The sequence below is a fragment of the Anoplophora glabripennis genome, unplaced genomic scaffold (genome assembly GCF_000390285.2).
Source record: "Anoplophora glabripennis isolate ALB-LARVAE unplaced genomic scaffold, Agla_2.0 scaffold41, whole genome shotgun sequence".
Lineage (NCBI taxonomy): Eukaryota > Metazoa > Arthropoda > Insecta > Coleoptera > Cerambycidae > Anoplophora > Anoplophora glabripennis.
In genome coordinates, this window is record NW_019416901.1 from 1,323,625 (window position 1) to 1,347,803 (window position 24,179).

Here is a 24,179-nt window from a genome sequence, read left to right on the forward strand (position 1 = left end):
AAAAATTAAAATAAAAGGAAATTGAAGCTGAATAAACAAGCTATCTGGTCCATGCAATGGCTTAGCTGAAAAAATTTTTTCCAAGTCCGTGGACTTTGAAAAATAAAAGAAAATTTCCAAAATGTTTTGTCGCGCTAATTCTTAGAATTGCTAAAAAATTTCGACCGAAAGATCTAAAAACGAGAATCTTAGAGCTTTAAAATGCTTTTTTTTAATTCCCGATACGACCATTTTTCACCTAAATACAGTCTGACAAAAATCACGAAAAAATTTCGGAAATTCTGTTGACCCCTTAATTTTTTGCATTAACGTATATAGAAGTATTTTTTGATCAAAGATTGACCTTTAAAAAATATAGGCTCCTTTGTAATCCACTTTCATTAAGAGATAATGAAAATAGTCTTTCGTCCGCGTTCCATGTACCTCTACGAAAATATGCCCTCAAAGTAAATGCGTCTTTTTCCAGTGTAAACGGCATTTTTACACAAAACTACAAGAAATAAGAAAGTAATAAATGAAACAACTTTAAAATATTCGTTTAATTCACGAAAAAAGCGTCACGAATTTTCCGAGTTCTAAAAAGTTTTTTTTTCCAACTCGACAAAGATTAATTCGTAGAAAAGCACAAATATACTGGTAAACACTGCTAAATTGTACAAACTGTTTTAAAAACATGAAAAATTATGAACATCTGGATTGATATTAAATCTAGGGTCCTAGTTGGTGATTTTTCCTTGGTTATTTCTGTACTACCAACTTAAGAAAATCAAATTTACCGAGCGTCAAAACAAATCTAGTGACGTGGGACTCAAACATTTGTGAAAGCACTGTCCATAGTGTTCCACTCAAAAAAAAACCGATGTTCAATTGACTTAGGCATTAGGGAATCTAAACAGTTTCCTATAACTTTTATCCTTGCACCGTTTTTCTTACAACGCAAACTACCTGTGGAAATACGGGACGACAATTATGATATAGCTTTCTGCAGAGCCATGGCGTGGGTATAAAAATGTGTCAAAAACGTAGATTGAAACCCCGAGTTCCTTTCCTTCATTTAGGCAGTCGTGCACTGGTATAAGGCCCCGTTTTTGTATGAGAATTTGTTAATTTGTATTTGACTGTGATACTCTTTGTCAACTAAATAAAAATATTTAGAAGCGACGTGTTTTCTTTTACCTAAACAACAAGTCTGGAATAGAGTGTAAAGTTAGCGCAAAAAAAAAGAAAAAATACTCTTACACTTTATTTCGTAATAAATACTTTTACAATAAAATGGTTGATCAATATAAAAAATACTTTTATATCAATATTTTAGACAAGTGATGATCAGGCATTTTAAAACTGCGGTACAATATAGCGAATATTTTACACGATACGTGACCCCAGACGGTTCGTACTGCACCCACCAAAATACGTAATTACAAAAAAATAAACAAAATTCAATGAGTCGCTGCTTCGAAAATAGGAAAATTTGTCGCAAAATCACAGCCTCCGATCTTAAAAAATGACATGTTCAGTGCTACCAACAAGTCTCAATTTTTTTATAAAGTAATTAAGAAATTTTTACTGATACTTATAACTTTGTTATACCGCACAAAGAATTACATGTTTTGACGGGTGAAATACGTCGAACGCACCTCAAATACACAGAATTGAAGAATTAATTAAATATATCTAGTATAATTTATAAATAAATGTTTATAATCTGTAGAAAAATACAAAGGGAGTAAAACACACATAAAATTGCATATATCAACACTTAAAAACATAATATGATAAAGAACGCCCGTACCATCTCCTGATACGACGGTACGGCAAAATCAAACTTTCATCCGATAAAAAAATTATAATATCATCTGTTGCACGACTTACTCCTTCCATTAAATACTCACGTCCCAAAAATCACAACTCTCAGAGAAAAGCAACAAATCTACTTCACCAGCAGGAACCCGTGGACGTTCGCTATGAACTTCTCGAAATTATCCCTGAACCGCAGTTTAGGCTGCCGTTCACACGTCATCGCAACGAGCGATGTTAAATTAGTAAAAGCCGCCGCTAACCTCTCGGCAATCATGGGATCGCCCTGCATATGTATCAAACTCTGCACCAGGATCTGGTAATCCTCCTGGTAGCAGCACATCAACGAGTAAATGCAGGTACTCGCCGTACTGATCGAGTCCGAATTTATCTGATTGGACAGCGTTAGGTCCATGAGCATCTTCAAGAAAGGCCTCAGGCCCTCAGCGATCGGTGCGTTCAACAGCTTGTGCCTAAATACGTAAGTCGACATGCCTTGTATGAAGTCCAAGCAAGCTTGAACGATGTCCGACCCGAAATTCGTTAGACCTAACTCTATGGACTGCAGGAGGGTTCTCAGCAAACCGGGCGGGAGGTTGCAGATTTTCTCCGGGTAGATGTCGTTTATCAGAACCAGAAGCCTGTAATACTGGGCGCATAAGCTGGGGTACTTCAGCAAGTCCAACGTCATGAGCGGCATTATGAAATTCAACCCGAACAGGGAAACGTCGGACGCCGTCACGTTTATCTCCTCGTTGTTAGTGTTGGCGCACAAATCTATGCAATCTTTAGATAATATAAAAGTGAGGAGGTCGAGCACCAAGGCCAAGTCCTGGAAGCTGCTGTCTTCGGATAGCGCTTCCGTAGACAACCGTCCGGCGTTACACTTGGCGTACGCTTGGACGGTGGCCAGGGAACTCTCGTACAACCTCTTGCTGTCCATGGGCGACAGATAGCACAACATGTACTTGGCGCATTGCCCGAACAATTCCAGGATCAGCTGTACGACGATTTGGTAGTTGTTGTAAACGGTCAGAAACACGGGAAGTTCGCTCAGCATGGGGGCGAGGAAGTGGAATAGGATCTCCACGCTCGCCATTTGGGAGCCCTTCGCGATCCCTATGAAGCACTCGAGTAAGTCGATGACGATTTTTTGGATTTTCTCCTCGTGGCAGATCCTGGTGAAGTTCTCCTGGCCGAGCAGGCCCTTGAAACGTTGCTGTAATGGCGTCAAGATCATTTCGTAGTAACTGTTCATGTCCTGGGGGTTCTGCAGGGCCACCCCGGCTAGGACGAAGCCTTTGAACAGGCCCCGGAGGATGTTGAGCGGTAAGGTGCCCGGTTGCATTTCCTCGTGTAGACGGATGAGGTTTCTCATGCTCTCCGTTTTTATGATGTGCGTCGATCTAAAAATAATTAATCGTAAAAGAACGATGTTTTTACAGATGGTTAGTTTTTGTCGTCGTTATATCGGCAAAATTGAAAATTTCATCGAAATTTTAAATATACAGGGTGTCCGGAAACTATAAGCATAAAATTTTGGATAATCACATACTTTACTGGACACCATTTTAATAAAAAAAAAAAAATCTACAATTACGACGGTCGATCAATAAGTACCCATGTTTGCAATGAAGATACAATTTTTTCAGTTTTTTTTTAATCTACTTTTAGGTTGATACACTTTTCCCGTTTCTGATATTTCTTGGACCCGAGAAATACAATATGTCAAACTCTTCAAAATACGTTTCTGTCTCGTCGATAACTTCCTTGTTTGAACTCAATTTTTAACCTCGAGCCATGTTTTCACGTTGAGAAACAGAAAAAAGTCACAGGGAGCCAGATCTGGTGAGTACGGTGGGTATCGCAGCAATTAGTAGCATAGTTCATGCAAGTTGGCCACGACAGTTCAAGATAAAAGTGCTGATGCATTAACGTGGTGAAATGACACTTTTTTCTTAGCAATGTCTCCTTCAAAATTCACTGCAGCACTGCCCCATGATCGTTCTTCCTTTCTGCAAAAAGTCCATGAGGATTATTCCCTTCGAATCCCAAAATATCATGGCTATGACCTTTTTGGCCGATGGTACCGTCTTTGCCTTGTTCGGAGCAGATTGTCGTTTGATCTCTGGCGTATAATAATGTATCCAGGTTTCATCAACGGTGACGATTCGAAGCGAAACTTTCTGTGAAGTTCGTTCAAAAAGGTCCAACCACTGCTTCGACAGTGACGCCACCTGTCTTTAAACACGGGTACTTTTTAATCAACCCTCGTAAAATTTCTTATTTCTGTTTCTATTCGCATTTAATTAGTTTAAAATTAAAAAAAATTCATTTTTATCGAGGAAATAAAATCCAAATAGAAAATTACTTACTTCTGTTTAACGCAGACTATATCACAGAACAAATCGACGGTGTCCCTTAAAAGAACAGGTTCTGATTGGAAATAATACAGATTGGACTGTATCTTTGCTATAACATATCTTACCACCAGTTTCGCACAGTCTGTGTCTTTGCCGAGACAGCCGATGAGCGTCGGACTTAACTGAAATGAGATTATTTTTGTAAAATTCGTGCGAAAACCAAAGAAAAACCAATATTCGTTACAATCGATACTAACCTCCTGATAATAATTTTCAACGGGCAACAGATAGGACAAGCACCACCTCTTCAAGAACCACATCAGCGTCGAACCAACCTCGGGACTCAAAAAGTGAGAAACGGCGATAGAAACCGCGAAGTCTTCCACGATACACATTTTCAATACGTTAAAAACAATCCTGATCACGTGATCACACTGTTCGAAGTTCTCCGGGATGTGCACCTTCGATTCCACCGCTATCAAGGCTTTCATGGTGGCTTCGAGGGTGGTCTCGTTGCGTTTGTTCTGATCGATCGAATACTGCATTATTTCGGAGGGGATCATCGGCGTTTCGCCGTCGCTGTCCATGCACAGAACGTGGCCAGATATTAGCAGAATCCAGTGGATGTCCTCGAAGAGGTTGTCTAAGGCCGCCGCTTCCGATATGTTCATCGCACGGTTGTGCATGGACTCCAGTTGCGCTACCAGTTTTTCTATTCTCGCCTCCAATAACCTAAAAAAAGGCCAGCGTACAAAACAGGAAACGGAATTTCCCGGTTTTCCCAAATTCCGTGTAAACAAGCGAACTTACTTGAACAGCAGCGGCAAGGTGTGGCCAGGTACTACCCTTCCGAACATCCCTATAGTTTGCAGTTGGTCTTTGTAATGGATTCTGTCTTTATCCTCGTTGTCCTCTATATCCTCAACGTCGCCGTTGTTGCTTTGTCTGCAGCCGTCCGGGGGAGCTATGTGACACTGAACGTACTTATTGAAGATCCGTTTGGAACACTCGACCAAGTTGTTTTCTAGAGAGCCAAATTCCTGGACGAGCGTAGACCAGGCTTCTAGCATATTGTCGAAGGCGTCACTGAAATAGGTGTCTTCGTCGGACTAAATAACGAAAGATAGAAATGATTTTAATGTGATTTCTCTGATAAAACATTTTTGAAAGGAGTTGTTAATGAACAATGAAGGGAGGAAATTTGGTAATTGTACAGGGTGTACATAAAACGGTTGATCGAACTATAACAAAAAAAAGTTCGTTTAAATGTGAGTGGCAAAGCCTGAAACTGCCATAGAAAACAATTCTGAATGGCTACACGAAGTATAAATACAATTATTTCCTAATCTAATAGATTTAAGATATTTTCAAGTTTTAGTAAACAGTATTTGTTACTGCCTAAAGCACTGTGTTTAGTTTGCGAATCTCAGGTGAATGACCTCTGAAATTGGGCGAGTTTAAGTGGAATTTTTGTCTGAAAATAAATCTAATATTGATCTATGGCGATCAAACACTACTTTCCAAACAAATGTGCAATTAAAAGACGTTTTAAGAATCACTTGTTTCAGTGATATGACATGTAATTTTTAATTTTGTAGTTTTCCGGAAAACGTTATCCGATCGCTGTAAAACAACTTCAAATCCCAATTTGACAGATCAAAGTTAGGTTAAGTTAGGTTAGGATTTGGACGGAAAAGATACGAAGATTATATTGCACACATCGATTACTTACCATTTCCTCTATAGCAGCCCCGTCACAAAAGTGACACGTCAACCGTGTAAACTCATCCAACAACGTATCGACGACACCGTCCGGAAGTTTCGGTATGTCGTGTATGTAAAATATTACCAATTTTTTCACTATATTTGAAATACCAAGAGATTCCTTGCTCTTTATAGTCACACTAGAAATTTAAACAATGCCACAAATCTCACACAAATCAATAATTACAAAAAAAAAACGTCTTACTTTGATATAAGGTTCAGGAGAGTCATTATGTAAGAATGAAGGTACTTATGCCTGGTTTCATCCGAGGACACTATTCCGCCACTCAAAGATGCCAGCTGCACCAAACAAGTCAAAGAAGGATGAGCCAGTTGCTCTAAATCTCTCACTTTCCAATACATTTGGAACATCATCGGTAAAAGCCCAGGATTGAATATGATTTCAGACCATGACGATGTTAGTTTTAGAGCTGGGGCCGCGTCAGATTCGTAAACTGATTCGTAGATGCCGATTAACCTTTTGGGAAGTGTGAAATGTTAAGGAAAAATGTATTAGTTGTGAAGTATATACTTAGAATATAAAAATCTGAAAGATGCATTTTTTTTAAATAAATTACAGATTAATTGTTAACATTGCAACATATTGCAAACAAAAAAAAAATTATTTATAAGATCGGAGCGGTAATAATATCAAAATGAATTAAACATTTATTGTTTCTCTAGAGAAACAAAATAACCCAATTGCATACAAAAGGATATGGATTGGAGAAACATAACCCCATGTTAAGATTCGTTCCGTAATCCTTAACAAATGTCCCATGAGTAGCATCATTGACTCAGAATATGGAGGATCAGTTTTAACGGCTTCCGATAATAAATATATACAAAACTGAAATATTCTTTTCAAATCTGTGGTTTCAAATTGTTTTTTGGCCTTAAAGTGGACCTCCCAAGGTAGGCCCACGTCTGTCGATTTAACAGTCGATGCATACTCTTGCATCAAATTCGTAATGATATTACAGCCCAAAATTTTCTGCATAGAAGAAAATTATTTTAAAGATATGAACTGTTTTTTAGAATATGGAATAATAAATTATGTACCTTGTCTGATTCAGCGTTTACAATAAGATTTTCAACTTCACGTAAAATATTTGCTCGTTCTTTTCCGCCGTCATCTATACTTGCTCTTTTGACCATGATTGCTAACACTTGTAATATACGATCTTTAACAAAAGGGGGAACTTCTCTAGTAGTGATATATTGAAATAGATACTGTCTAAGTGAAACTTTATCGGATTCCAAGAGAAAAGACCATTCCCTAATAACGGCTACTTTTAATATTTCCGCAGCTTCGAACATGACAAAATGGTTTTGGGATTTTTCAAGAATCTCCCTGCATATTGAATAAGGTGATTTGCTCTTCCTAAAATCTAAGAAAATGCTTTCAGCTGCATGCCTTTGTTCATTTGTGACAACGTTTGGGGGTGCCTAAAAATAAATGCATTGAAAATTATTTTCAAACAATCTCTAGTTAAGCGCACCATTATGACCCCCGCAGCATTTTCTAATTCCGAAATTATTTGATCCGTCATTTCAACACGTCTTATTTCTGTTTACATTTAGCGAAAAGCACAGGTGAGGGACGTAGATACTTTCAGAACTACAAAGGTGGAAAGTGGAAAGTTAGGTTAGCCAAAACTGTAAAACTCAAAAGTTTTGACAAGTTTAGTCTAGTCTAGAATGGTTTGTTCTTGTTGTGGTTTCTATTTCGGATATACTGTTTTGGAATAGGTCCTTCCGTCATGCGTCGTATTGGAAATTGGAACATAAATATTTGTGAACCTTAATTTTCAAATCATATTGCACGTTTTCAACCCTTTAAAAGAAAATAAATAAATAATAAGAGTGTAATTATCACAAGAACTTTTCAAACAGCGTAGGCAGAGAACAGTTTTCCTTGTTCAAATTTAAGAATAATTCTTATACATGGTCATCAAATGTCGCAATTTTAAATTTCGATATACAAGGTGCAACTAAAACTAAATTAATGCTTGACCAAATTAATGGCGGCTCTACGTCACAAGTCAAGTCACTATATTTTGATAGTTATTAATATATGTCCGGAAACGCTTCCTTTTTGAGATACAGGAAGTTTACAAAACATTACCATATTTCTTAAATGGGATCTTCAAGGGGAAATATTTCTATAAAAAGATTTAATAACATGACTGTAACAAAGAATAACGAATCGAATGCGACTTTACCAAATGTAATCTGATCTAATTTTATTGGTTTTAACAGTTGGTAGAATTGTTTTCACGATTTATAAAAATTACAGATCTTATAGAAACGATACGATTACCCTTATTTTTTAATTACTTTTCGTTGTAATAACAAAATATTTCTGATTTATTTTCTGGTATGTAATTTCCTATGAACATTTTTTTAAACTTAACTAAATATATGGAAAAATGATATTGCTTTGAAAGAAAACCTTTATCGTTTTCTTTTCTAGGCGTCGATATCCCTTCCCTTACATCCCTGTAGTTCCGTGTGCAACTAACGCCTCTCACCCCTCCTGTCCTTTGCGGCTGCGGCTAAATAAATTTTCTCGTTTGCCCTTGACAAATAATTTGTTGCAACGATTTCGATTCCTGCTAAGTCATAGCGGCCGGTCTTCTAGAATAAATTCCAGCAAGATGCCTACGAAAGCGGTTTGCGTTTTAAACGGTGAAGTAGTGAAAGGAACCGTTTTCTTTAACCAAGCGGTAAGTCGTTTTAAATTTCCTGCGATCGATCCTACTCTAAAATATTTCTTATTAGGACGCAAATTCACCAGTCGAAGTTACGGGCGAGATATCGGGATTGGGTCAAGGGTTACACGGTTTTCACGTCCACGAATTTGGCGACAACACCAACGGGTGCATCTCAGCCGGAGCCCATTTCAACCCCTACAACAAGGAGCACGGGGCTCCGGAGGACTCCAACCGTCACATTGGCGACTTGGGGAACGTAGAGGCTGGGAGCAACGGTGTTGCTAAGATCAAGATTTCAGACAAGCTTATTTCTCTGGAAGGGGAGCATAGCATCATCGGTCGTACGGTGGTAGTTCATGGCGATCCCGATGATTTGGGCAAGGGTGGTCATGAGTTGAGCAAGTCGACTGGTAACGCAGGGGCCAGGTTGGCTTGTGGAGTTATTGGCATTACAAAAGCCTGAATGGTTCGTTGAAAGCTACATTCCAGTTCGTTGTTTTTTATTTTTCATTTTGTTAATTTATGTTCTGATAATGTTTGTAGATTTTGGTTTTAGAAATTATAAATAAAGATAAAGGGTGTATTTAGGTCTCTTTATTTAATACAATTTCAGATGAGGTAGCAAAATCCACAATTCATATTCTCATTGTCTTATCATCGATTATATCACTGGAGTCATTGTAAATATTTATATTATCATGAAACCTCAAGTGTAGAAGATAAACATCCCGTATAAAACATACATTATCTTTCTAAAAGCTGTCCTAATAACGCGTTTCAAATTTAATTTAAAAATATAACGCACAACACTAATATCAAATTTTGAATGTGCAAGGTTTATCCGTTGAATTTGCTTGGTGGAAATATACAGGGTGTATTTATAGGCCATTATCAAGTAAGTACGCAATAAGTGTTGAATTTGCTATTTCAAAATTAAACAAATATGCACATTTTTAAAACTGGACACCCAGTATATCAAATAAAACAATATTCAGTAAAAATTCATCTATTTCTCTCAAGATTACACTTAAAATATATTTACATAATTACTTTTTTTGGCAATATCTACATACAGGACAGAAATCAGATTATACCATAAATTCTGCTAATTAAAATGAAGGAAATATTTAAAAATTTAAACTGTACAAAGCCAGAAAAACAAACGTTAATGAATACAGAATAATTAAAATATCCCAGACCAGCGATTTACATATAATGAATTATATTCAACCAAAGCTCGCAGTAAACAAAGCAAAATAACATCAACATATGTGTTGAAGATTTTGAATAAGTTATCGACATATTAGTGAAAAAAATTATTTCACTGTTACGTAAGTAAATTACATAAGTATAATTAAATATATGTAGCAGCTGTACGGATGAAGATAAAAAATTATACAATTTTTTACAAGGAAATTCTTTTGGCATCACAAGGAGAAATAAAATTAAGCTGCTTAGAAAACACGATTAGAAGAAAATGGTATAGAATGTGACAAGCAGCATTTACGAAAGAAAAACAAAAGTTGCATTTTATGTATTTGTCAATACATAATGAACTAATATAGCTAATACTATAAATAATGTATGCGTGTATAAACAACCATTAACATGGAGACTTTATGGAAATTGAGATCGTGTTAATCTTATCAATCTTCGAAAAGAAAACCAAAGGTGTTCAAAAAAGAGTTAATAAAATTCTATTATGATAAATTTTTATAAAGATATTGCCGTTTCCTTATAATCCAAAAATACCTGTCGGTATTATCGATCTGATTTTAGATCGCAGTTTCCAAAAATCCATTCAGCAATCAGTGGCAGCTTGTAAAAATTTAAGTGATCGTACTTAGATAGTGAAGCAAGAAAATGAAAATGTGTTGCCGATCCTGATATATATGAGCTAAATATTTTTTTTCATAATAAACCGACTTCTCATTTTTACAATTTTTTTTTTTTGTTATATTTAAATTATAATTTGATACTAACATTCCATTTTTCAAAATACACAATGTGAAAAATAGAAATTTTATGAAGAACAAGAAAATGCTTGCATTTTTCAGTTGATTATAAAAAAGATACATATTTTGCAAATATATGTGCAACCAACCAATTTAAATTTTTTATTTCGAAATTCCGTTAAAAATTTGTTTACGTAGACCTAGAAATCATTCCCTAATGAAACTATGCAGATCTCACGCTTTATTATCAAAATATGACCACATTGATTTTCACCATCTGCCGCTGATATAATTAACACGAGGATTATTAACTTAGGTGTTCTTTTTCGTAAATAAGGTGTATATATTTTGTGTAGGACTATTAATAGAAACACTTTTTACAAAAGTGTATAAAATAAATGTATCAAGTAACGGTTTTTGTTGAAATATCCGGTAAATAAAGTAAGTTAATTTCTAAGGATACGGGTATTATAATCTACAATTTTCTAAACATATACTCTGTCTAGAAATCACAAAATTAAATTATAGGAAGAATGATACTTAAAGAGAAACCTTTCAGCTACCTAATTGAATCATTTTTCAATTTTAGGAAAAGTAATACCATTTACAATGTACAGCTTCCTCAAAGATAGAAATCCTAAATGTTATGATTTCACGGCAATTTTTTTAAAATTTTACAAGCAACATTTTTCAGAAATCAACAATTTCTAATTTTATATACAAATATTAATTACTATTTTATTACTTCAATTTTTAAACACTTGATTTTTTTCTGAATTAATGTCAATAATTGAAGAAAAAAATTGTAGTTGCAAAAGCCAAGAAAGGTAGCAATCACTATTATTAGTTTTCGGATAAAAAGAATTGTGCATACAATTAAACAAAAATTTATAAGCAAAAAAAATCACAAAAATCCTTATTTTAAATTTTGAGAAAGTTATACCAATTTGTTGTGGATTTATTATGATTGCGAATATCATACGCATTAAATAAAACTTTTGTTACACACTATTGACAAGAATCAAAAAGTTTTAGAGAAATATAAAACAAATACTGGTAACACTGCTACTTCACCATAAACAATTTAAAAACAACATGTTTACACAATAAAACTCCTAAGTTCCTGTTTATATCTTTAATTTAATGGGGTGATTGTTACCCCCGATCTGGACCTTGTATCGGGGTGATATAGTATTTCTTTACGATAGTTGGGCATGGCTGGTTCATAGTACCTCGTTCTAGGATCATACTGAACGTAAGAGGCATATACAGCCGGCGGAGCTGGTTTGCATCTATACAAAGCTACAATCATAGAGTAGAACCCAAATATAGATTTCCCTACTAAGTTTACGCAAGTTGTGACGATAGGAGTAACAGCTTTAATCAAGAAAGAAATTTCTCTTAGCAATTTCAACAAATATTCTAAGAGATACTGGATCAAACCGACACCTCCCGTAATAATAGCTCCTATTAGAAGAGATAAAAATATCACAGATTGTTTGATGTTGTTAAAAGTTAGCACAGATGAGCAGAAATTCATCAAATTAAACTTTAATGCCTCACAAATTTGGTTGAAATAGTCCCTAAAGTCAACAGCATCAGTATTTTGCTGTGTACTGGAAGCATTAGTATTGGTTCTTAAAGGAGAGTGTTCTTGTTTTACAGATCGAATTATGTCTAATTTCAAGCGTATTTCATTTTCATGGAACTCTACCGTCTTTACTTTGTACCAATATTTACCGAAGACCTCCTCCTTTAGCTCCACCCACAAGTTATAACCGACTGGTGCTCCAACAGTATCCGGATCAGTAATACCAAGCCAGGGTTTCTTAAGGAATCCCTCGTCGATCTTTCTTTTGACCACCAGGAGATTGTTTATGAAATCTTCCTCATCTCTGGCAATAGTAATGACATCTCGATACGAGTTTAATGGTTCCACAAATCGTTTCTCTTGAAACGTTCCAATAAATAGTGAATTTCTTAACATTTGTTTGGCATATTTCTTTATGTAATCAATATCTGATAGGTCGTGGACACTGCTAGAGGATATTTCTGAGACCCTGGTCATGTTAATTACGAATCGTTCGTTTTAGATAGTACGTCAAACGTGAACTACAAATACGAACAATTAATTATATCAGAATTAATAATTATTTCAGATAATTTTTGTTTAATAATTACCTGTTTACATCAGTTTGTATATGTACAAGTATTTCGGAGTTAATGAGGAATGTTCAGAAACTGGATGTCGCCAAACGAAAATAAATAAACATTTTATTATACATATGATTTGTATATATATATGTGTATATTTTGATATTTCACAACGAAGTTTGCATTCTACATCAGCTGTCACTTGTCAGTGAATGACAGGAGTGAGAGACGGAGAGAGAGAGAGAGAGAGACAGATCACAGAAGAGGAAAAATTTAGACCATCTTGGTGAGAAATAGTTTGGTACAACGTTGGCAACACTAAGCATAGTCAGATCAAAGAACCACCAAAGAACGTTGAAGAAGAAGAAGAATGAAAGCTAAAAACGACGTAAAAAAGCAAAACACTAATTTATCTTCCTTCATCCTTTATGTTTTGTACTTGTTCATAGTTTTGTATTTATGAATTGATGTCAATGTGCGATAAAATTTTGTCGTAAAGTAAATAGTACCACATTAGCAAGAAATTCATAATCAACAATGACTGTAGGAGATCAAACAAAGTCACATTTTGGGAAAAGGTAAGCAAGGCTTGAAAATATAAATACCTACATACATACAATATTTATTTTTAGAAAAGCTCCATCTTATCCCCCACAAGGAATTCGTTGCCAGAAGTGTTTGGAATATGGACACTGGACTTATGAATGCAAAGGAAAAAGAAAATATTTACATAGGACTTCAAGAACTAAGCAATTGAAGAAGCGACTGAAAACCTTAGAAGAAACTGGTTCACAAGCATCAGTTAGTAATAAAACAAAAACACAGTTAAAAAAGAAAGCAGAGAGTAGTAGCTCAGACTCAGACGATTCATCTAGCAGTAGTAGTAGTAGCAGTAGTGAAAGTGAATCTTCTAGTAGTAGCGACAACAGTACGAGTTCATCATCGAGCGAATCCAGTTCTGATACAGAGTAATTTTAGTTAGCTATGTTCTGAAAGATTTATTTTTTAAATAAAAGTTGTTTTAATTATTTAAGTCTATTACTGTACTGTTAAGGAGATTTTTAGATCTTAGATTGGGTTAAATCGGATTACATTTGAATTGGAGGTATACAAAAAGTTCTATAAGGCATATTTAGAAAAAATTAATTATACCAGATTATTTAAGTGGTGGTAAACTTTATTTTTATAATGAAATTTGAAGAAAGCTTATAATCGTGAGGTGTTAGTCCTTGTAGTCGGTTTTTAATAATTTCAATTTTTTATACTTTATTATTTTAATGTATTATGTATTACCAATATATGAGACCTATAAACATTTAATTTATATCACAGACAACTTCCTATAACCAACACTATCTACATCTGTATATTTACATGTGTAGTACACAAAATAAGGTATAATGCATGTTATCAACACATAAACACCATAGGGTATTGGTGGCGTCGATCCATACCAATACAACCAATAACCTCTCCTGGTTGCATCCCTCGTATGATGACTAGCAAAAGCAGTGAAAACAATTAATGTGTACCGTTTTATCACCGGCCATTGAAAAATGTAGCTCAACAATAAAAATAAAATACATGTTAACAAAGGAAATGTTGAACAGTGCAGCAAAGGCCTTCGACTAAGATGTGTAGCTTTCTAAAAAAATATTTTATCGGTATACAAACATAAACTTTAGCTTAACTTATTACCGTCAAACTTAATGACTTTGCAGCGATAAAGTGGTCTACGTCTATGAAGGAGGATAAAAATGAACATATTCCAATTTCTAAAATCACATACGAAGACCTGAGTTCTGTTTTGTAGTTAATACAAACTAAAAACCAAGATAAACCTCCAATTATTGCATGTGTTGCATTGTCAAAAATTGCTTGAAAGATGTGTATCTTTAAATGAGCCACTATATAATCGCCTAATATAGCTACTACTGCTATCAGGAAAGTTATATACACATTCAAGCTATAAAAATATTTGAAAAACATTTCTGTTTCCAGAACTTTTTGTTCATATTTTTAAAATATATTATTATAGGTTAAGTTTTGAAACATCTGTCAGATGTCAGATTAGAAGATCAGTAAAGGGGGCGGAGACAAGGAGTACGTTCCATTAATTTTATCAGTTGACATAAGATTGATGATGTGTTCCGAAATAATTCTGAACATGAGTACCAGAAATCTCGGTACTTATGCAAATGATATTAACCCCACAAACAAAATTTCTAACTGTTGATACTGCAGAAAACAACTACTCTATCGGATACATAACCCAACTAGCATTGAATTAATAAAAATTAATAAAATAGAACATAATGATATTGTATAAAAAAACAAAACTTTTAGAATTAACGACATTTTGAAACGTCAGTCTCAAAAGATTTGAATCTACATTAATGTTAATTGTTTTTTATTTATCTAAGATCTGCCTGTTTTACACAAATAAATGTCCTTAAAATAATATTTTTTATAAATGCTATACACATTGTTTAAACCAATTTATTTTTCATTATATCTATTTTTACGTTAACAAAAGGTAAAAACGTCCCACAGGAATATATTTACACTTTTTTAAAACATACGTATCATAAGTTAAAACTGTTTTTATATTTATTTAATGTTCAAATAATCTTAAATAGATATTTATAATATTATTATCTGTCTCCACGGATTCTATTAACTTCTTAACAATATTTTTTAATCATCCTGTAAATATTGTTTTTGTCGAGATTAATTCAATGAAAATTGTCATTTTTAAGTGGCAATGTGATAAATATAAATATTAGTGACTTGGGTTTTCAGATTTATTTTTCAATTATTGTCACCAATAATTACTCAAAGATAAACCAAATTATTCTTCAAGATAAGATTATAAATCTCTTAACAGATTGAACACCGTGAAGGTTTCAGTTAAAATATGTATTGTCCATAATTTATACATTATCAGTTTTCCTGTAATGTTGATTACGTTCGACCCGTCTGTGATAAATTCTAGTTGTTTTTGAAAAAAATATGGCAATTGACAGTAAACTGGTAAGAATATTTATTATATATTTTTTATAAATCTGTTTAAATTGTGCGGCAAAAAAACCAGTTCCAAAACCGTCAGTGTTGTAAATGTGGAGCTTCAAAAATATAAAAAAAATACATTTTCCTGCTTATGAATCTAGATACTAGATATCAATAAATCAACGTTTTCTTAAAATTTAATTGCGTATTGTGACTCACTTTAAGAATAAAAAATAGAAATATTCAAGTTGTTGTGAGAAGATATAGAAGATAATAAACCAACTTCTAAAAATACAAAGTTTATTTAAGATCGAGATGATTGTGGTAGGTATGTACCAGCCTGCAGAATTTGTTACATAATATGTATAGTTTTAGTTCTGTCCAGTTAAACAGGGACATGGAGAGATATGTTTGTAATATAAACCATATGTTAACGAAAATACTGAAGAAAACTGGACAGGGCAGCAAAATTTTTCTATTTAAAAAAATTTCAGCATGTGTTAGTGTCCTGGCATATAGACAAAACACTGAAGATTTAACTATAGCATAATGCTTCTGTTAATTTCATTAATGGTATAGTTTCTAAAAATATGTGAATTATTTTAAAATCAACAATAAAAGTGCAGCTTGAGTTTTTTTCCAATTTTATTGTTAAAGTGATGAGTTGAAGTATAGCCCGATATCAGATACTTATTAAAAAATGTTGGTATCTTGTACCTAATCAATTATATTCGCCGTTTTATATGTGAAATCATTTCTAATAAAATTCTACTGCGTACATAATATATTTACTTTAAATCTTGATATTCTTACCCCCCAAAAACTAATAATAAGCAAATGTTTCGCCTTTCACAGTTGGGATTTTAAAAAATTAATATTTCTAATTACAAAAAACAGTTGAGGATAACTATGCAAACAATGCATTATTCTAATCATATGCAACGTGATTATTTTAAATATTATTGTCGCTATTCACGGTAACTTGATTTTATATGAAATTGTTAGCGATAAATATGATGGATTGGTATTTATCTAAAAAAAAAACAGCGTTGTTATAAGGATACGGTTCACAGAACATTAGCAAATGTTTGAAGGAAAAAAATTATTGGGAAGAAATTTATCGACCAGTTTTATTTGTTTCAGAGGGATGATTTCGAAATATACAAAACCCAAGTTGCGATATGCGGCTGGTCTGGACTTGCAGTTATCATAGTTCTAATAATTGCACTGATCTACGCCATCTTCTCGGTGAGGAAACTTAGGAAAGAATTCAACGAAAGGGTTAAGACCTTGGAGGCAGAAAGGAGGTTCACCATAGAGTAAGCATATTTGTCATATACAGCGTAGTAAAAAAGTTCTGCATAAAATTCATATTTTCATTAAATAATTTTTTTTCGAAAAACGGTGAGACCCGTCGATTTTTATTTGATCCAGGGCACCTTGTTATGTGGAAAAAATTTTTTTTTCGATAATCCACTTGCGGCAGCGATGACATAATTTTTTTTTAAATGGCAACGCATATTTTTTTCGTTCGAAATTGATGACAGTGATAATTATCTAAACAACGGTGTGAAAATTTCGATGTCTTACATAACAATTTTTTTTAGAAAAATGCACCTTAAGTTCTTGAATGCAATAATTTGCTGTTTACGGATCAAATGCCTTAGAAAAAAATTTATTCGGCAGAAAGCATTTCAGATAACTTAAGTTGCAACTGGTGTTATGTAATATTTGCGGAATTATTCATCAGATATTGTCAGGATCCTGATTAAACTGCAAAATTTAGAACCAAGTTCAACCGCACAAAATCCAAATAGTATGTAGCAAATTAAGGTCGACTTTTTGTCTTCGAGTTTGCCGATAAATTCCCCAAAAAAAAAAGATCCAAAGAAATGTTTACTTGAAAGGAGTAGATTACCTGAAATATTGAAGACTAAAAATCAGTACCGATTTAACATTCTTTGGTGAAATCGTTTAATTCGAAATGGCAAAACTTAGTGAACGCGAAAGAATTGATATTTTGAGGATGATTGGTTTCGGCGATAAGTTACGAACCCATCAAGAAGCTTGCCAATTATTTAATGCAACGTACCCTGACAGACCACCAATTACGCAATCTACGGTTAGTAGGGTACTGGCAAGGTTTGAGGAAACTGGTAGTGTGAAAGATGCTCCTCGTGCGGGTCGTCCTAGAGTAGATGATGAAACTAGATTGAATATCCTGGTGGAGCTCCAGGACAACCCTCATTCTAGTACAAGGTCGATTGCATTGAACAATGATATTTCACATGTAACTGTGGTGAACTTTCTCAAAAAAGAGAAATTTCACCCCTATAAGGGTCACTTGATACATGCATTGACTGAGGACGACCCAGACCGCCGTCTCCACTTTTGTGAAGATTTAATGCATCGATGTAACGGAGACCCCGACTTCCTCAAGAACATAATTTTTTCTGACGAGGCTACTTTTTATCTTAATGGATCGGTGCATCGACATAACTGCCGGTATTGGTCTCAGGAAAACCCGCACTGGGTGCAAGAAGTAGATCATCAGCACCCCCGAAAGGTGAACGTTTGGGCGGGAATAATAGGGCGTCGTATTTTAGGCCCGTATTTTTTCGAGGAAAATTTAACTGCTGCTCGCTATTTGGATTTCCTGCGGTTCGATTTGGTCCCAAGCTTAGCAGAGTTATTCCCGAACAACGAGGATCCTGATATTCCTGAGGAAAGAATTTGGTTTCAGCAGGATGGTGCACCGCCCCATTATGGAGTGCAAGTACGGGAGTACTTGAATAACACGTTTACTGGCCGGTGGATCGGGCGACGCGGAACAATCGAGTGGCCTCCGCGTTCGCCTGATTTAACACCTCTAGACTTTTTTTTGTGGGGCTATTTGAAATCGCGTGTGTACACAAACAGACCAGGTGATTTGGAAGAACTTAAAAACCGTATTCGTTTTGAAATAAATCAAATCGACCCGGGAATGCTTGAACGAAGTGTAGACGGCGTTTACACACGCTTAGGACAATGCCAAATGGTACAGGGTGGGCAATTCGAACAATTTCGCTAGACTTACACAAACATTAGTGTAATTTTACTCGTTTGAAATGTAATTTTGTCAACTTTGTCCTTTTCGGAGCCATTAATAGTGTAAGTAGACAATTATCACTTATAAGAACTTAAGGTGCATTTTTCTAAAAAAAATTGTTATGTAAGACATCGAAATTTTCACACCGTTGTTTAGATAATTATCACTGTCATCAATTTCGAACGAAAAAAATATGCGTTGTCATTTAAAAAAAAATTATGTCATCGCTGCCGTAAGTGGATTATCGAAAAAAAAATTTTTCCACATAACAAGGTGCCCTGGATCAAATAAAAATCGACGGGTCTCACCGTTTTACGAAAAAAAAATTGTTTAACGAAAATATGAATTTTATGCAGAACTTTTTTACCACGCTGTATAAATAAGAAGGTAAACTAAAAATATTTTTAATGGCAAATAAGGTCGTTGCTATTATAAAATATGATATAAATGTAAAGTAAAGTGCTTCGTCGGAATTCATCAAATTGATATTGAAAGGCTTGTAATTAAATGCGTAGTAATTTAATCGTTTTTGCGCAGTAAATAATTTCTACTGTAAGTATAACAATGCATTTGCACATAATTTAATGAATTTGTGCACAATAACAACCGACTAAAGAAATTGGGGAACAAACAGTCAACGTTTCTGAATTTATATCGACATCCTGAGATGTCGAGGACGTAGAGGACGAAACATCGACGATAATGAACCCTAGATTTAACAATTCCGTCATTTCAGTCGGCCCAAAGTCTACTCAAGCTCGGACCCGACCAGCAAACTAAAAGGAGAGATCGGCAAGGCCTTAAGCGTGGACTCCAGGGACTCCAGAGACCGAGTTGACAGAACCGCGCAACCGTCGCCGTCCGTACAGCCAGAGACAGGAGCGGCGCCCTATCTGAACCACGGCTACACGAACCTGGGCTCTCCCGGCATGGCCAGCCTCTTCTCGAACCTGAACTCGCCAAGCCCGAATACAAATCTTCGCAGTCCCAGCCCAAATTCACAAAACAAGAACACCAACAGGGTGGAGAGTTTTCTGGACAAAACCAGACAGCTTTACAGTCAGTCGAGCACGTGAGTTGAACGTTGTTTTATTTGTATGTAAAGGTGGTCTTACAGGCGCTCTATGTGGTCTTGCGCGCGCGCAGTTCTAAATCTCAACTCGAACGTATAGACAGAACACTTTTCTGGCGTGTGAAGGTGATTTATGATTCTTTTTTATTCCAATATACTCCTATATACAGGGTGATTCAGAACTTATCCAAAAAAAAAATCTGGATGTACAGGGGACCCTTACAAATACGATTTTGTAAAGAAAAAATCAAAAAGGTCAGTTCGAAATTGATTTAAAAATACACGTCTGCACGGCACTGGAAACTGGTCCACTGTAAAACCTGACCTCGCGCAATGCGACGGGCATGGCGGTGTGATAAAAACGGACAAAAACTTTCGCAAGGAAAGAAATATGTAAATAGAATTTTATCGCACCTATTTTATATCGGCAAATTCAACTGCTTTTGCCTTTATTAATTAATACAATTAATTTTATTTAAATTTTTGTATCCTCTTGTATCCGCACAGTAAGCCCATGTATCTTAAAAACAAATGACGAAAGGCATGTGGTCTTATTCGTTTAAGTTTGATCAGCACCTATAATCATGGTACCGTTTTCCAAAACTCCCTGTTAACATAACTAAGCAAAAGTATGAAATAACTAAACATGTGACCCTACTTTCACTTTAAGCGTAGCTTTGGGTTTAGAACTGCGCAGGCAAGTATCGAAGTAAGACGGAGCGTGTGTGGGGACCTTAAGGGGTAAGCTGGACTTTGAATATATCTTACTAGATGACGGTAACGTGATTAGTGAAATTTATGTCAGCATAGTAACAGAAACGGAATAAGGGTATTATAATACATTAGTACGGATTTTGTAATTGTAATTTTTGTGTTTTGTCATTTTCTTTTTAACAAAAGCACTCGCCATCCTCGTCTCACTACTGAGAGCGTTTCCATACCCATCTGATTGTCTTTATAAGCTTATCTTATATGTCATACGTACCAATATTGTCAGAAATTATAACGTTTGTGTTTGCTACTGAACAGAATAAATATCTACATTTTTCACCGTTCCTAAGATATCCAGTAAACTTGCATCGAACATAAATTGACTCAATATGAACCGACACTGATTACAGATGATTTATCTTTTGGGTATGTTCCACTTGAAATTGTGTATAAAGTAGTTAAAAAAATACTCAACAGTACAATATAAATCTAAAAATACCTTAAACGGTTAATTGATGAAACATGTTAAATTTAAAATACAAGTACGGATGTCAATTAAAAATAAAATTTTATTTTATAGATACTACTATACCTAGTCAACGTTACGATTTGTTTTAACTCGCTTCAAAACTGAAATTGTTTTCAATATTTAAAAAACGATAATCCCTGTATTATTTTTCAAGTTAGTGTATCTATTTTACCAAACACTTGTTGGTTGTTCTTAAATACTATTCTTAAATTTGAAGTTGTTNAATACAATTAATTTTATTTAAATTTTTGTATCCTCTTGTATCCGCACAGTAAGCCCATGTATCTTAAAAACAAATGACGAAAGGCATGTGGTCTTATTCGTTTAAGTTTGATCAGCACCTATAATCATGGTACCGTTTTCCAAAACTCCCTGTTAACATAACTAAGCAAAAGTATGAAATAACTAAACATGTGACCCTACTTTCACTTTAAGCGTAGCTTTGGGTTTAGAACTGCGCAGGCAAGTATCGAAGTAAGACGGAGCGTGTGTGGGGACCTTAAGGGGTAAGCTGGACTTTGAATATATCTTACTAGATGACGGTAACGTGATTAGTGAAATTTATGTCAGCATAGTAACAGAAACGGAATAAGGGTATTATAATACATTAGTACGGATTTTGTAATTGTAATTTTTGTGTTTTGTCATTTTCTTTTTAACAAAAGCACTCGCCATCCTCGTCTCACTACTGAGAGCGTTTCCATACCCATCTGATTGTCTTTATAAGCTTATCTTATATGTCATACGTACCAATATTGTCAGAAATTATAACGTTTGTGTTTGCTACTGAACAGAATAAATATCTACATTTTTCACCGTTCCTAAGATATCCAGTAAACTTGCATCGAACATAAATTGACTCAATATGAACCGACACTGATTACAGATGATTTATCTTTTGGGTATGTTCCACTTGAAATTGTGTATAAAGTAGTTAAAAAAATACTCAACAGTACAATATAAATCTAAAAATACCTTAAACGGTTAATTGATGAAACATGTTAAATTTAAAATACAAGTACGGATGTCAATTAAAAATAAAATTTTATTTTATAGATACTACTATACCTAGTCAACGTTACGATTTGTTTTAACTCGCTTCAAAACTGAAATTGTTTTCAATATTTAAAAAACGATAATCCCTGTATTATTTTTCAAGTTAGTGTATCTATTTTACCAAACACTTGTTGGTTGTTCTTAAATACTATTCTTAAATTTGAAGTTGTTCATTTAGTATCTATGTAAATAGTACACAAGAGTCAGATTCGGTCTGTACAATTTGTTACGGGTTGCCTAAATATGTGACGTCACACTAAAAGAGTATTAAAATAAACAATAAACACAGAACAGTTGATAATACATGTTAAAAAATTAATTTCGACACACAACAAATGAAAATCGCATAACAACATTTGGGTTTTTTCCTCTCATCCTGTATACAACAAGAGAATCCTGAATATTTTCAATTATCCTTACACCTAACACTTGCTTTAACACTAGCTGAGATATACAGGGTGTTTTGAAATATAACGGCGCATTCAACGAATTTATTTATTTTAGTCGTAGGTTGAGTTCGGTAACCTTTTCTACCTTACATTTTTTATTTCAGAGATGTTTCCCCTCGGTTACCCAAGCCAACTTCAGCGAACGGGAACAGAGACAGCAATGTTTTCAAATTTTCTTAGAATTTCTCTAGAATCTTAAGTACCCTTACTGCGTACATATTTATATACTTAGGTTCTAGTATTTTATCAAACGGTGATTTATACGGTATTCATTATCTCTTTAATTGTCGTTGCAATTGATTTGATTAAAAAAATACCATATTAGTCATCTCTATTTTAATACTTGTTACGTTTTTAATAGTTTTATACACTTAGGAACGTAGGTTATTTATCCGTAAATTATATTTTTAAGATTTGTAAAGAACGTTTGCAATTTTAAGGGAGTGATAATAAATGTTTTTATAAAACGCGGTGTTTTTTTTTCTGTGTAATCTTCCCCGGCAATTATCTAAACACTCCAGGACGTCAGCTTGGGTAAATATTTTTGACAGGCGTGACATTTATATCAAAGCAGTACACTTAGAAGTACTCACAACGACACAGTTATGAAGAAGTAACGGCGGTACCATTTTTTTTGTAAAACTTGATTCGAAAATAAGATACCGACGGCCGCCAAAAGACAAAACAAGATAATTAACTTATTTCTATGGTTGGTAGGTGCCGCATGGAGAGTACCTACTCTAATATTTTTAACTTCAACTATAAATTATTAGTACCTATACATACTTATAACAACCGTTTTATCGGCACCTATTTTTGATTTTATAAAAGATAAAATCACTGAAGAATTTAATGTACCTAATAGGTATGTATTCTCGAGATTTTTGTAGTTTAAGAGAAATCAAAGCTACCCGTATATCTAAACTTGATTACTATCGAAATAAAAGAAATAGACCCCAAAAAAATGAAATTTGGACCATATATGGCCTTAATCTATCTTTTTAATATACGTGTTCCGAGACCTGGCTCTTGTGAGGATTCACTGTTTTATTGTCGAAATGCCAGAACAAATGTACTTGTAAAATCTCCTGTTTATTTAATGGCTAATAATTATAACCAAATAGCAGATCAGTGTGATTTATTTCATTGTAATTTTAAAAATTTGTTAAGAATTGCCTCGGATTACTTCAATAATTTTCAATATTAGATAAAGCTTTTGCTGTTTTCCTCTTTGCTGTTTATTTATATATATGTATGTGTATGTATGTGTGTATGTGTGTATATATGTGTATATATGTATATATATGTATGTATATGTATATATGTATATATATTTTATTTTTTTTATTTTGTTTATTTATTTGTTTTCTTTATTTATTGTACAGTAGTATGCTTATATTATAATTATCTACTTATTTTGTCCTGTAAATGGAATGTTTTCTGTTGGGCAATAAATGCATTATTATTATTATTATTATTATTATTATTATTATTATTATTATTATTATTATTATT

At 34.1% G+C, this 24,179-nt stretch overlaps 6 protein-coding genes across 7 annotated transcripts in view; 3 read left to right on the forward strand and 3 right to left on the reverse strand.

Moving 5' to 3' along the window:
- Positions 1-1,238: 1,238 nt before the first annotated feature.
- On the reverse strand, positions 1,239-7,936 carry LOC108917242 (exportin-4). The gene is made up of 9 exons (XM_018723743.1): positions 7,427-7,936; positions 6,987-7,373; positions 6,645-6,918; positions 6,130-6,412; positions 5,893-6,064; positions 4,971-5,269; positions 4,418-4,892; positions 4,173-4,342; positions 1,239-3,203 (listed from the first exon to the last, which is right to left on the reverse strand). Exons 1-9 carry the CDS (start codon positions 7,475-7,477, stop codon positions 1,931-1,933), a joined length of 3,384 nt encoding a protein of 1,127 aa, XP_018579259.1. The 5' UTR covers positions 7,478-7,936; the 3' UTR covers positions 1,239-1,930.
- A 488-nt stretch (positions 7,937-8,424) lies between these two features.
- On the forward strand, positions 8,425-9,224 carry LOC108917184 (superoxide dismutase [Cu-Zn]). The gene is made up of 2 exons (XM_018723668.1): positions 8,425-8,653; positions 8,709-9,224. The coding sequence occupies exons 1-2, from the start codon at positions 8,585-8,587 to the stop codon at positions 9,102-9,104; spliced, it is 465 nt and encodes a 154-aa protein (XP_018579184.1). The 5' UTR covers positions 8,425-8,584; the 3' UTR covers positions 9,105-9,224.
- A 2,104-nt stretch (positions 9,225-11,328) lies between these two features.
- LOC108917249 lies at positions 11,329-12,957 on the reverse strand. Its single transcript, XM_018723755.2, has 2 exons — positions 12,778-12,957; positions 11,329-12,708 (listed from the first exon to the last, which is right to left on the reverse strand). The coding sequence occupies exon 2, from the start codon at positions 12,662-12,664 to the stop codon at positions 11,732-11,734; it is 933 nt and encodes a 310-aa protein (XP_018579271.1). The 5' UTR covers positions 12,665-12,708; positions 12,778-12,957; the 3' UTR covers positions 11,329-11,731.
- A 160-nt stretch (positions 12,958-13,117) lies between these two features.
- Positions 13,118-13,778, forward strand: LOC108917196 (zinc finger CCHC domain-containing protein 10). The gene is made up of 2 exons (XM_018723681.1): positions 13,118-13,328; positions 13,383-13,778. Exons 1-2 carry the CDS (start codon positions 13,288-13,290, stop codon positions 13,720-13,722), a joined length of 381 nt encoding a protein of 126 aa, XP_018579197.1. The 5' UTR covers positions 13,118-13,287; the 3' UTR covers positions 13,723-13,778.
- Positions 13,779-13,868: 90 nt separating this feature from the next.
- Positions 13,869-14,781, reverse strand: LOC108917195 (transmembrane protein 267). Its single transcript, XM_018723680.1, has 2 exons — positions 14,449-14,781; positions 13,869-14,395 (listed from the first exon to the last, which is right to left on the reverse strand). The coding sequence occupies exons 1-2, from the start codon at positions 14,737-14,739 to the stop codon at positions 14,072-14,074; spliced, it is 615 nt and encodes a 204-aa protein (XP_018579196.1). The 5' UTR covers positions 14,740-14,781; the 3' UTR covers positions 13,869-14,071.
- A 779-nt stretch (positions 14,782-15,560) lies between these two features.
- Positions 15,561-24,179, forward strand: part of LOC108917191 — a 13,820-nt gene continuing 5,201 nt past the window's right edge. Inside the window, exons 1-4 of one of the 2 annotated variants that reach the window (XM_018723675.2) lie at positions 15,562-15,783; positions 16,903-17,078; positions 19,584-19,919; positions 22,769-23,131. In XM_018723675.2, the coding sequence (XP_018579191.1) occupies positions 15,763-15,783; positions 16,903-17,078; positions 19,584-19,919; positions 22,769-22,844 (609 nt within the window). In that variant the 5' untranslated portion in view covers positions 15,562-15,762 and the 3' untranslated portion in view covers positions 22,845-23,131. Of the gene's footprint in view, positions 15,784-16,902; positions 17,079-19,583; positions 19,920-22,768; positions 23,132-24,179 lie in introns of those variants that run through there. The other variant, XM_023455661.1, reaches the window with a different exon arrangement.

Coding starts and splice junctions, on each gene's coding strand:
- LOC108917242 (XM_018723743.1), bottom strand. CDS start 7,477: ATGACGGATCAAATAATTTCGGAATTAGAAAATGCTGCGGGGGTCATA. Junction 7,374..7,426: donor ATGCTGCGGGGGTCATAATG/GTGCGCTTAACT, acceptor ATTTATTTTTAG/GCACCCCCAAACGTTGTCAC. Junction 6,413..6,644: donor GGGTTATGTTTCTCCAATCC/ATATCCTTTTGT, acceptor AACATTTCACAC/TTCCCAAAAGGTTAATCGGC.
- LOC108917195 (XM_018723680.1), bottom strand. CDS start 14,739: ATGTTTTTCAAATATTTTTATAGCTTGAATGTGTATATAACTTTCCTG. Junction 14,396..14,448: donor CAAAGTCATTAAGTTTGACG/GTAATAAGTTAA, acceptor ATATTTTTTTAG/AAAGCTACACATCTTAGTCG.
- LOC108917249 (XM_018723755.2), bottom strand. CDS start 12,664: ATGACCAGGGTCTCAGAAATATCCTCTAGCAGTGTCCACGACCTATCA.
- LOC108917184 (XM_018723668.1), top strand. CDS start 8,585: ATGCCTACGAAAGCGGTTTGCGTTTTAAACGGTGAAGTAGTGAAAGGA. Junction 8,654..8,708: donor CCGTTTTCTTTAACCAAGCG/GTAAGTCGTTTT, acceptor ATTTCTTATTAG/GACGCAAATTCACCAGTCGA.
- LOC108917196 (XM_018723681.1), top strand. CDS start 13,288: ATGACTGTAGGAGATCAAACAAAGTCACATTTTGGGAAAAG. Junction 13,329..13,382: donor AAGTCACATTTTGGGAAAAG/GTAAGCAAGGCT, acceptor ATTTATTTTTAG/AAAAGCTCCATCTTATCCCC.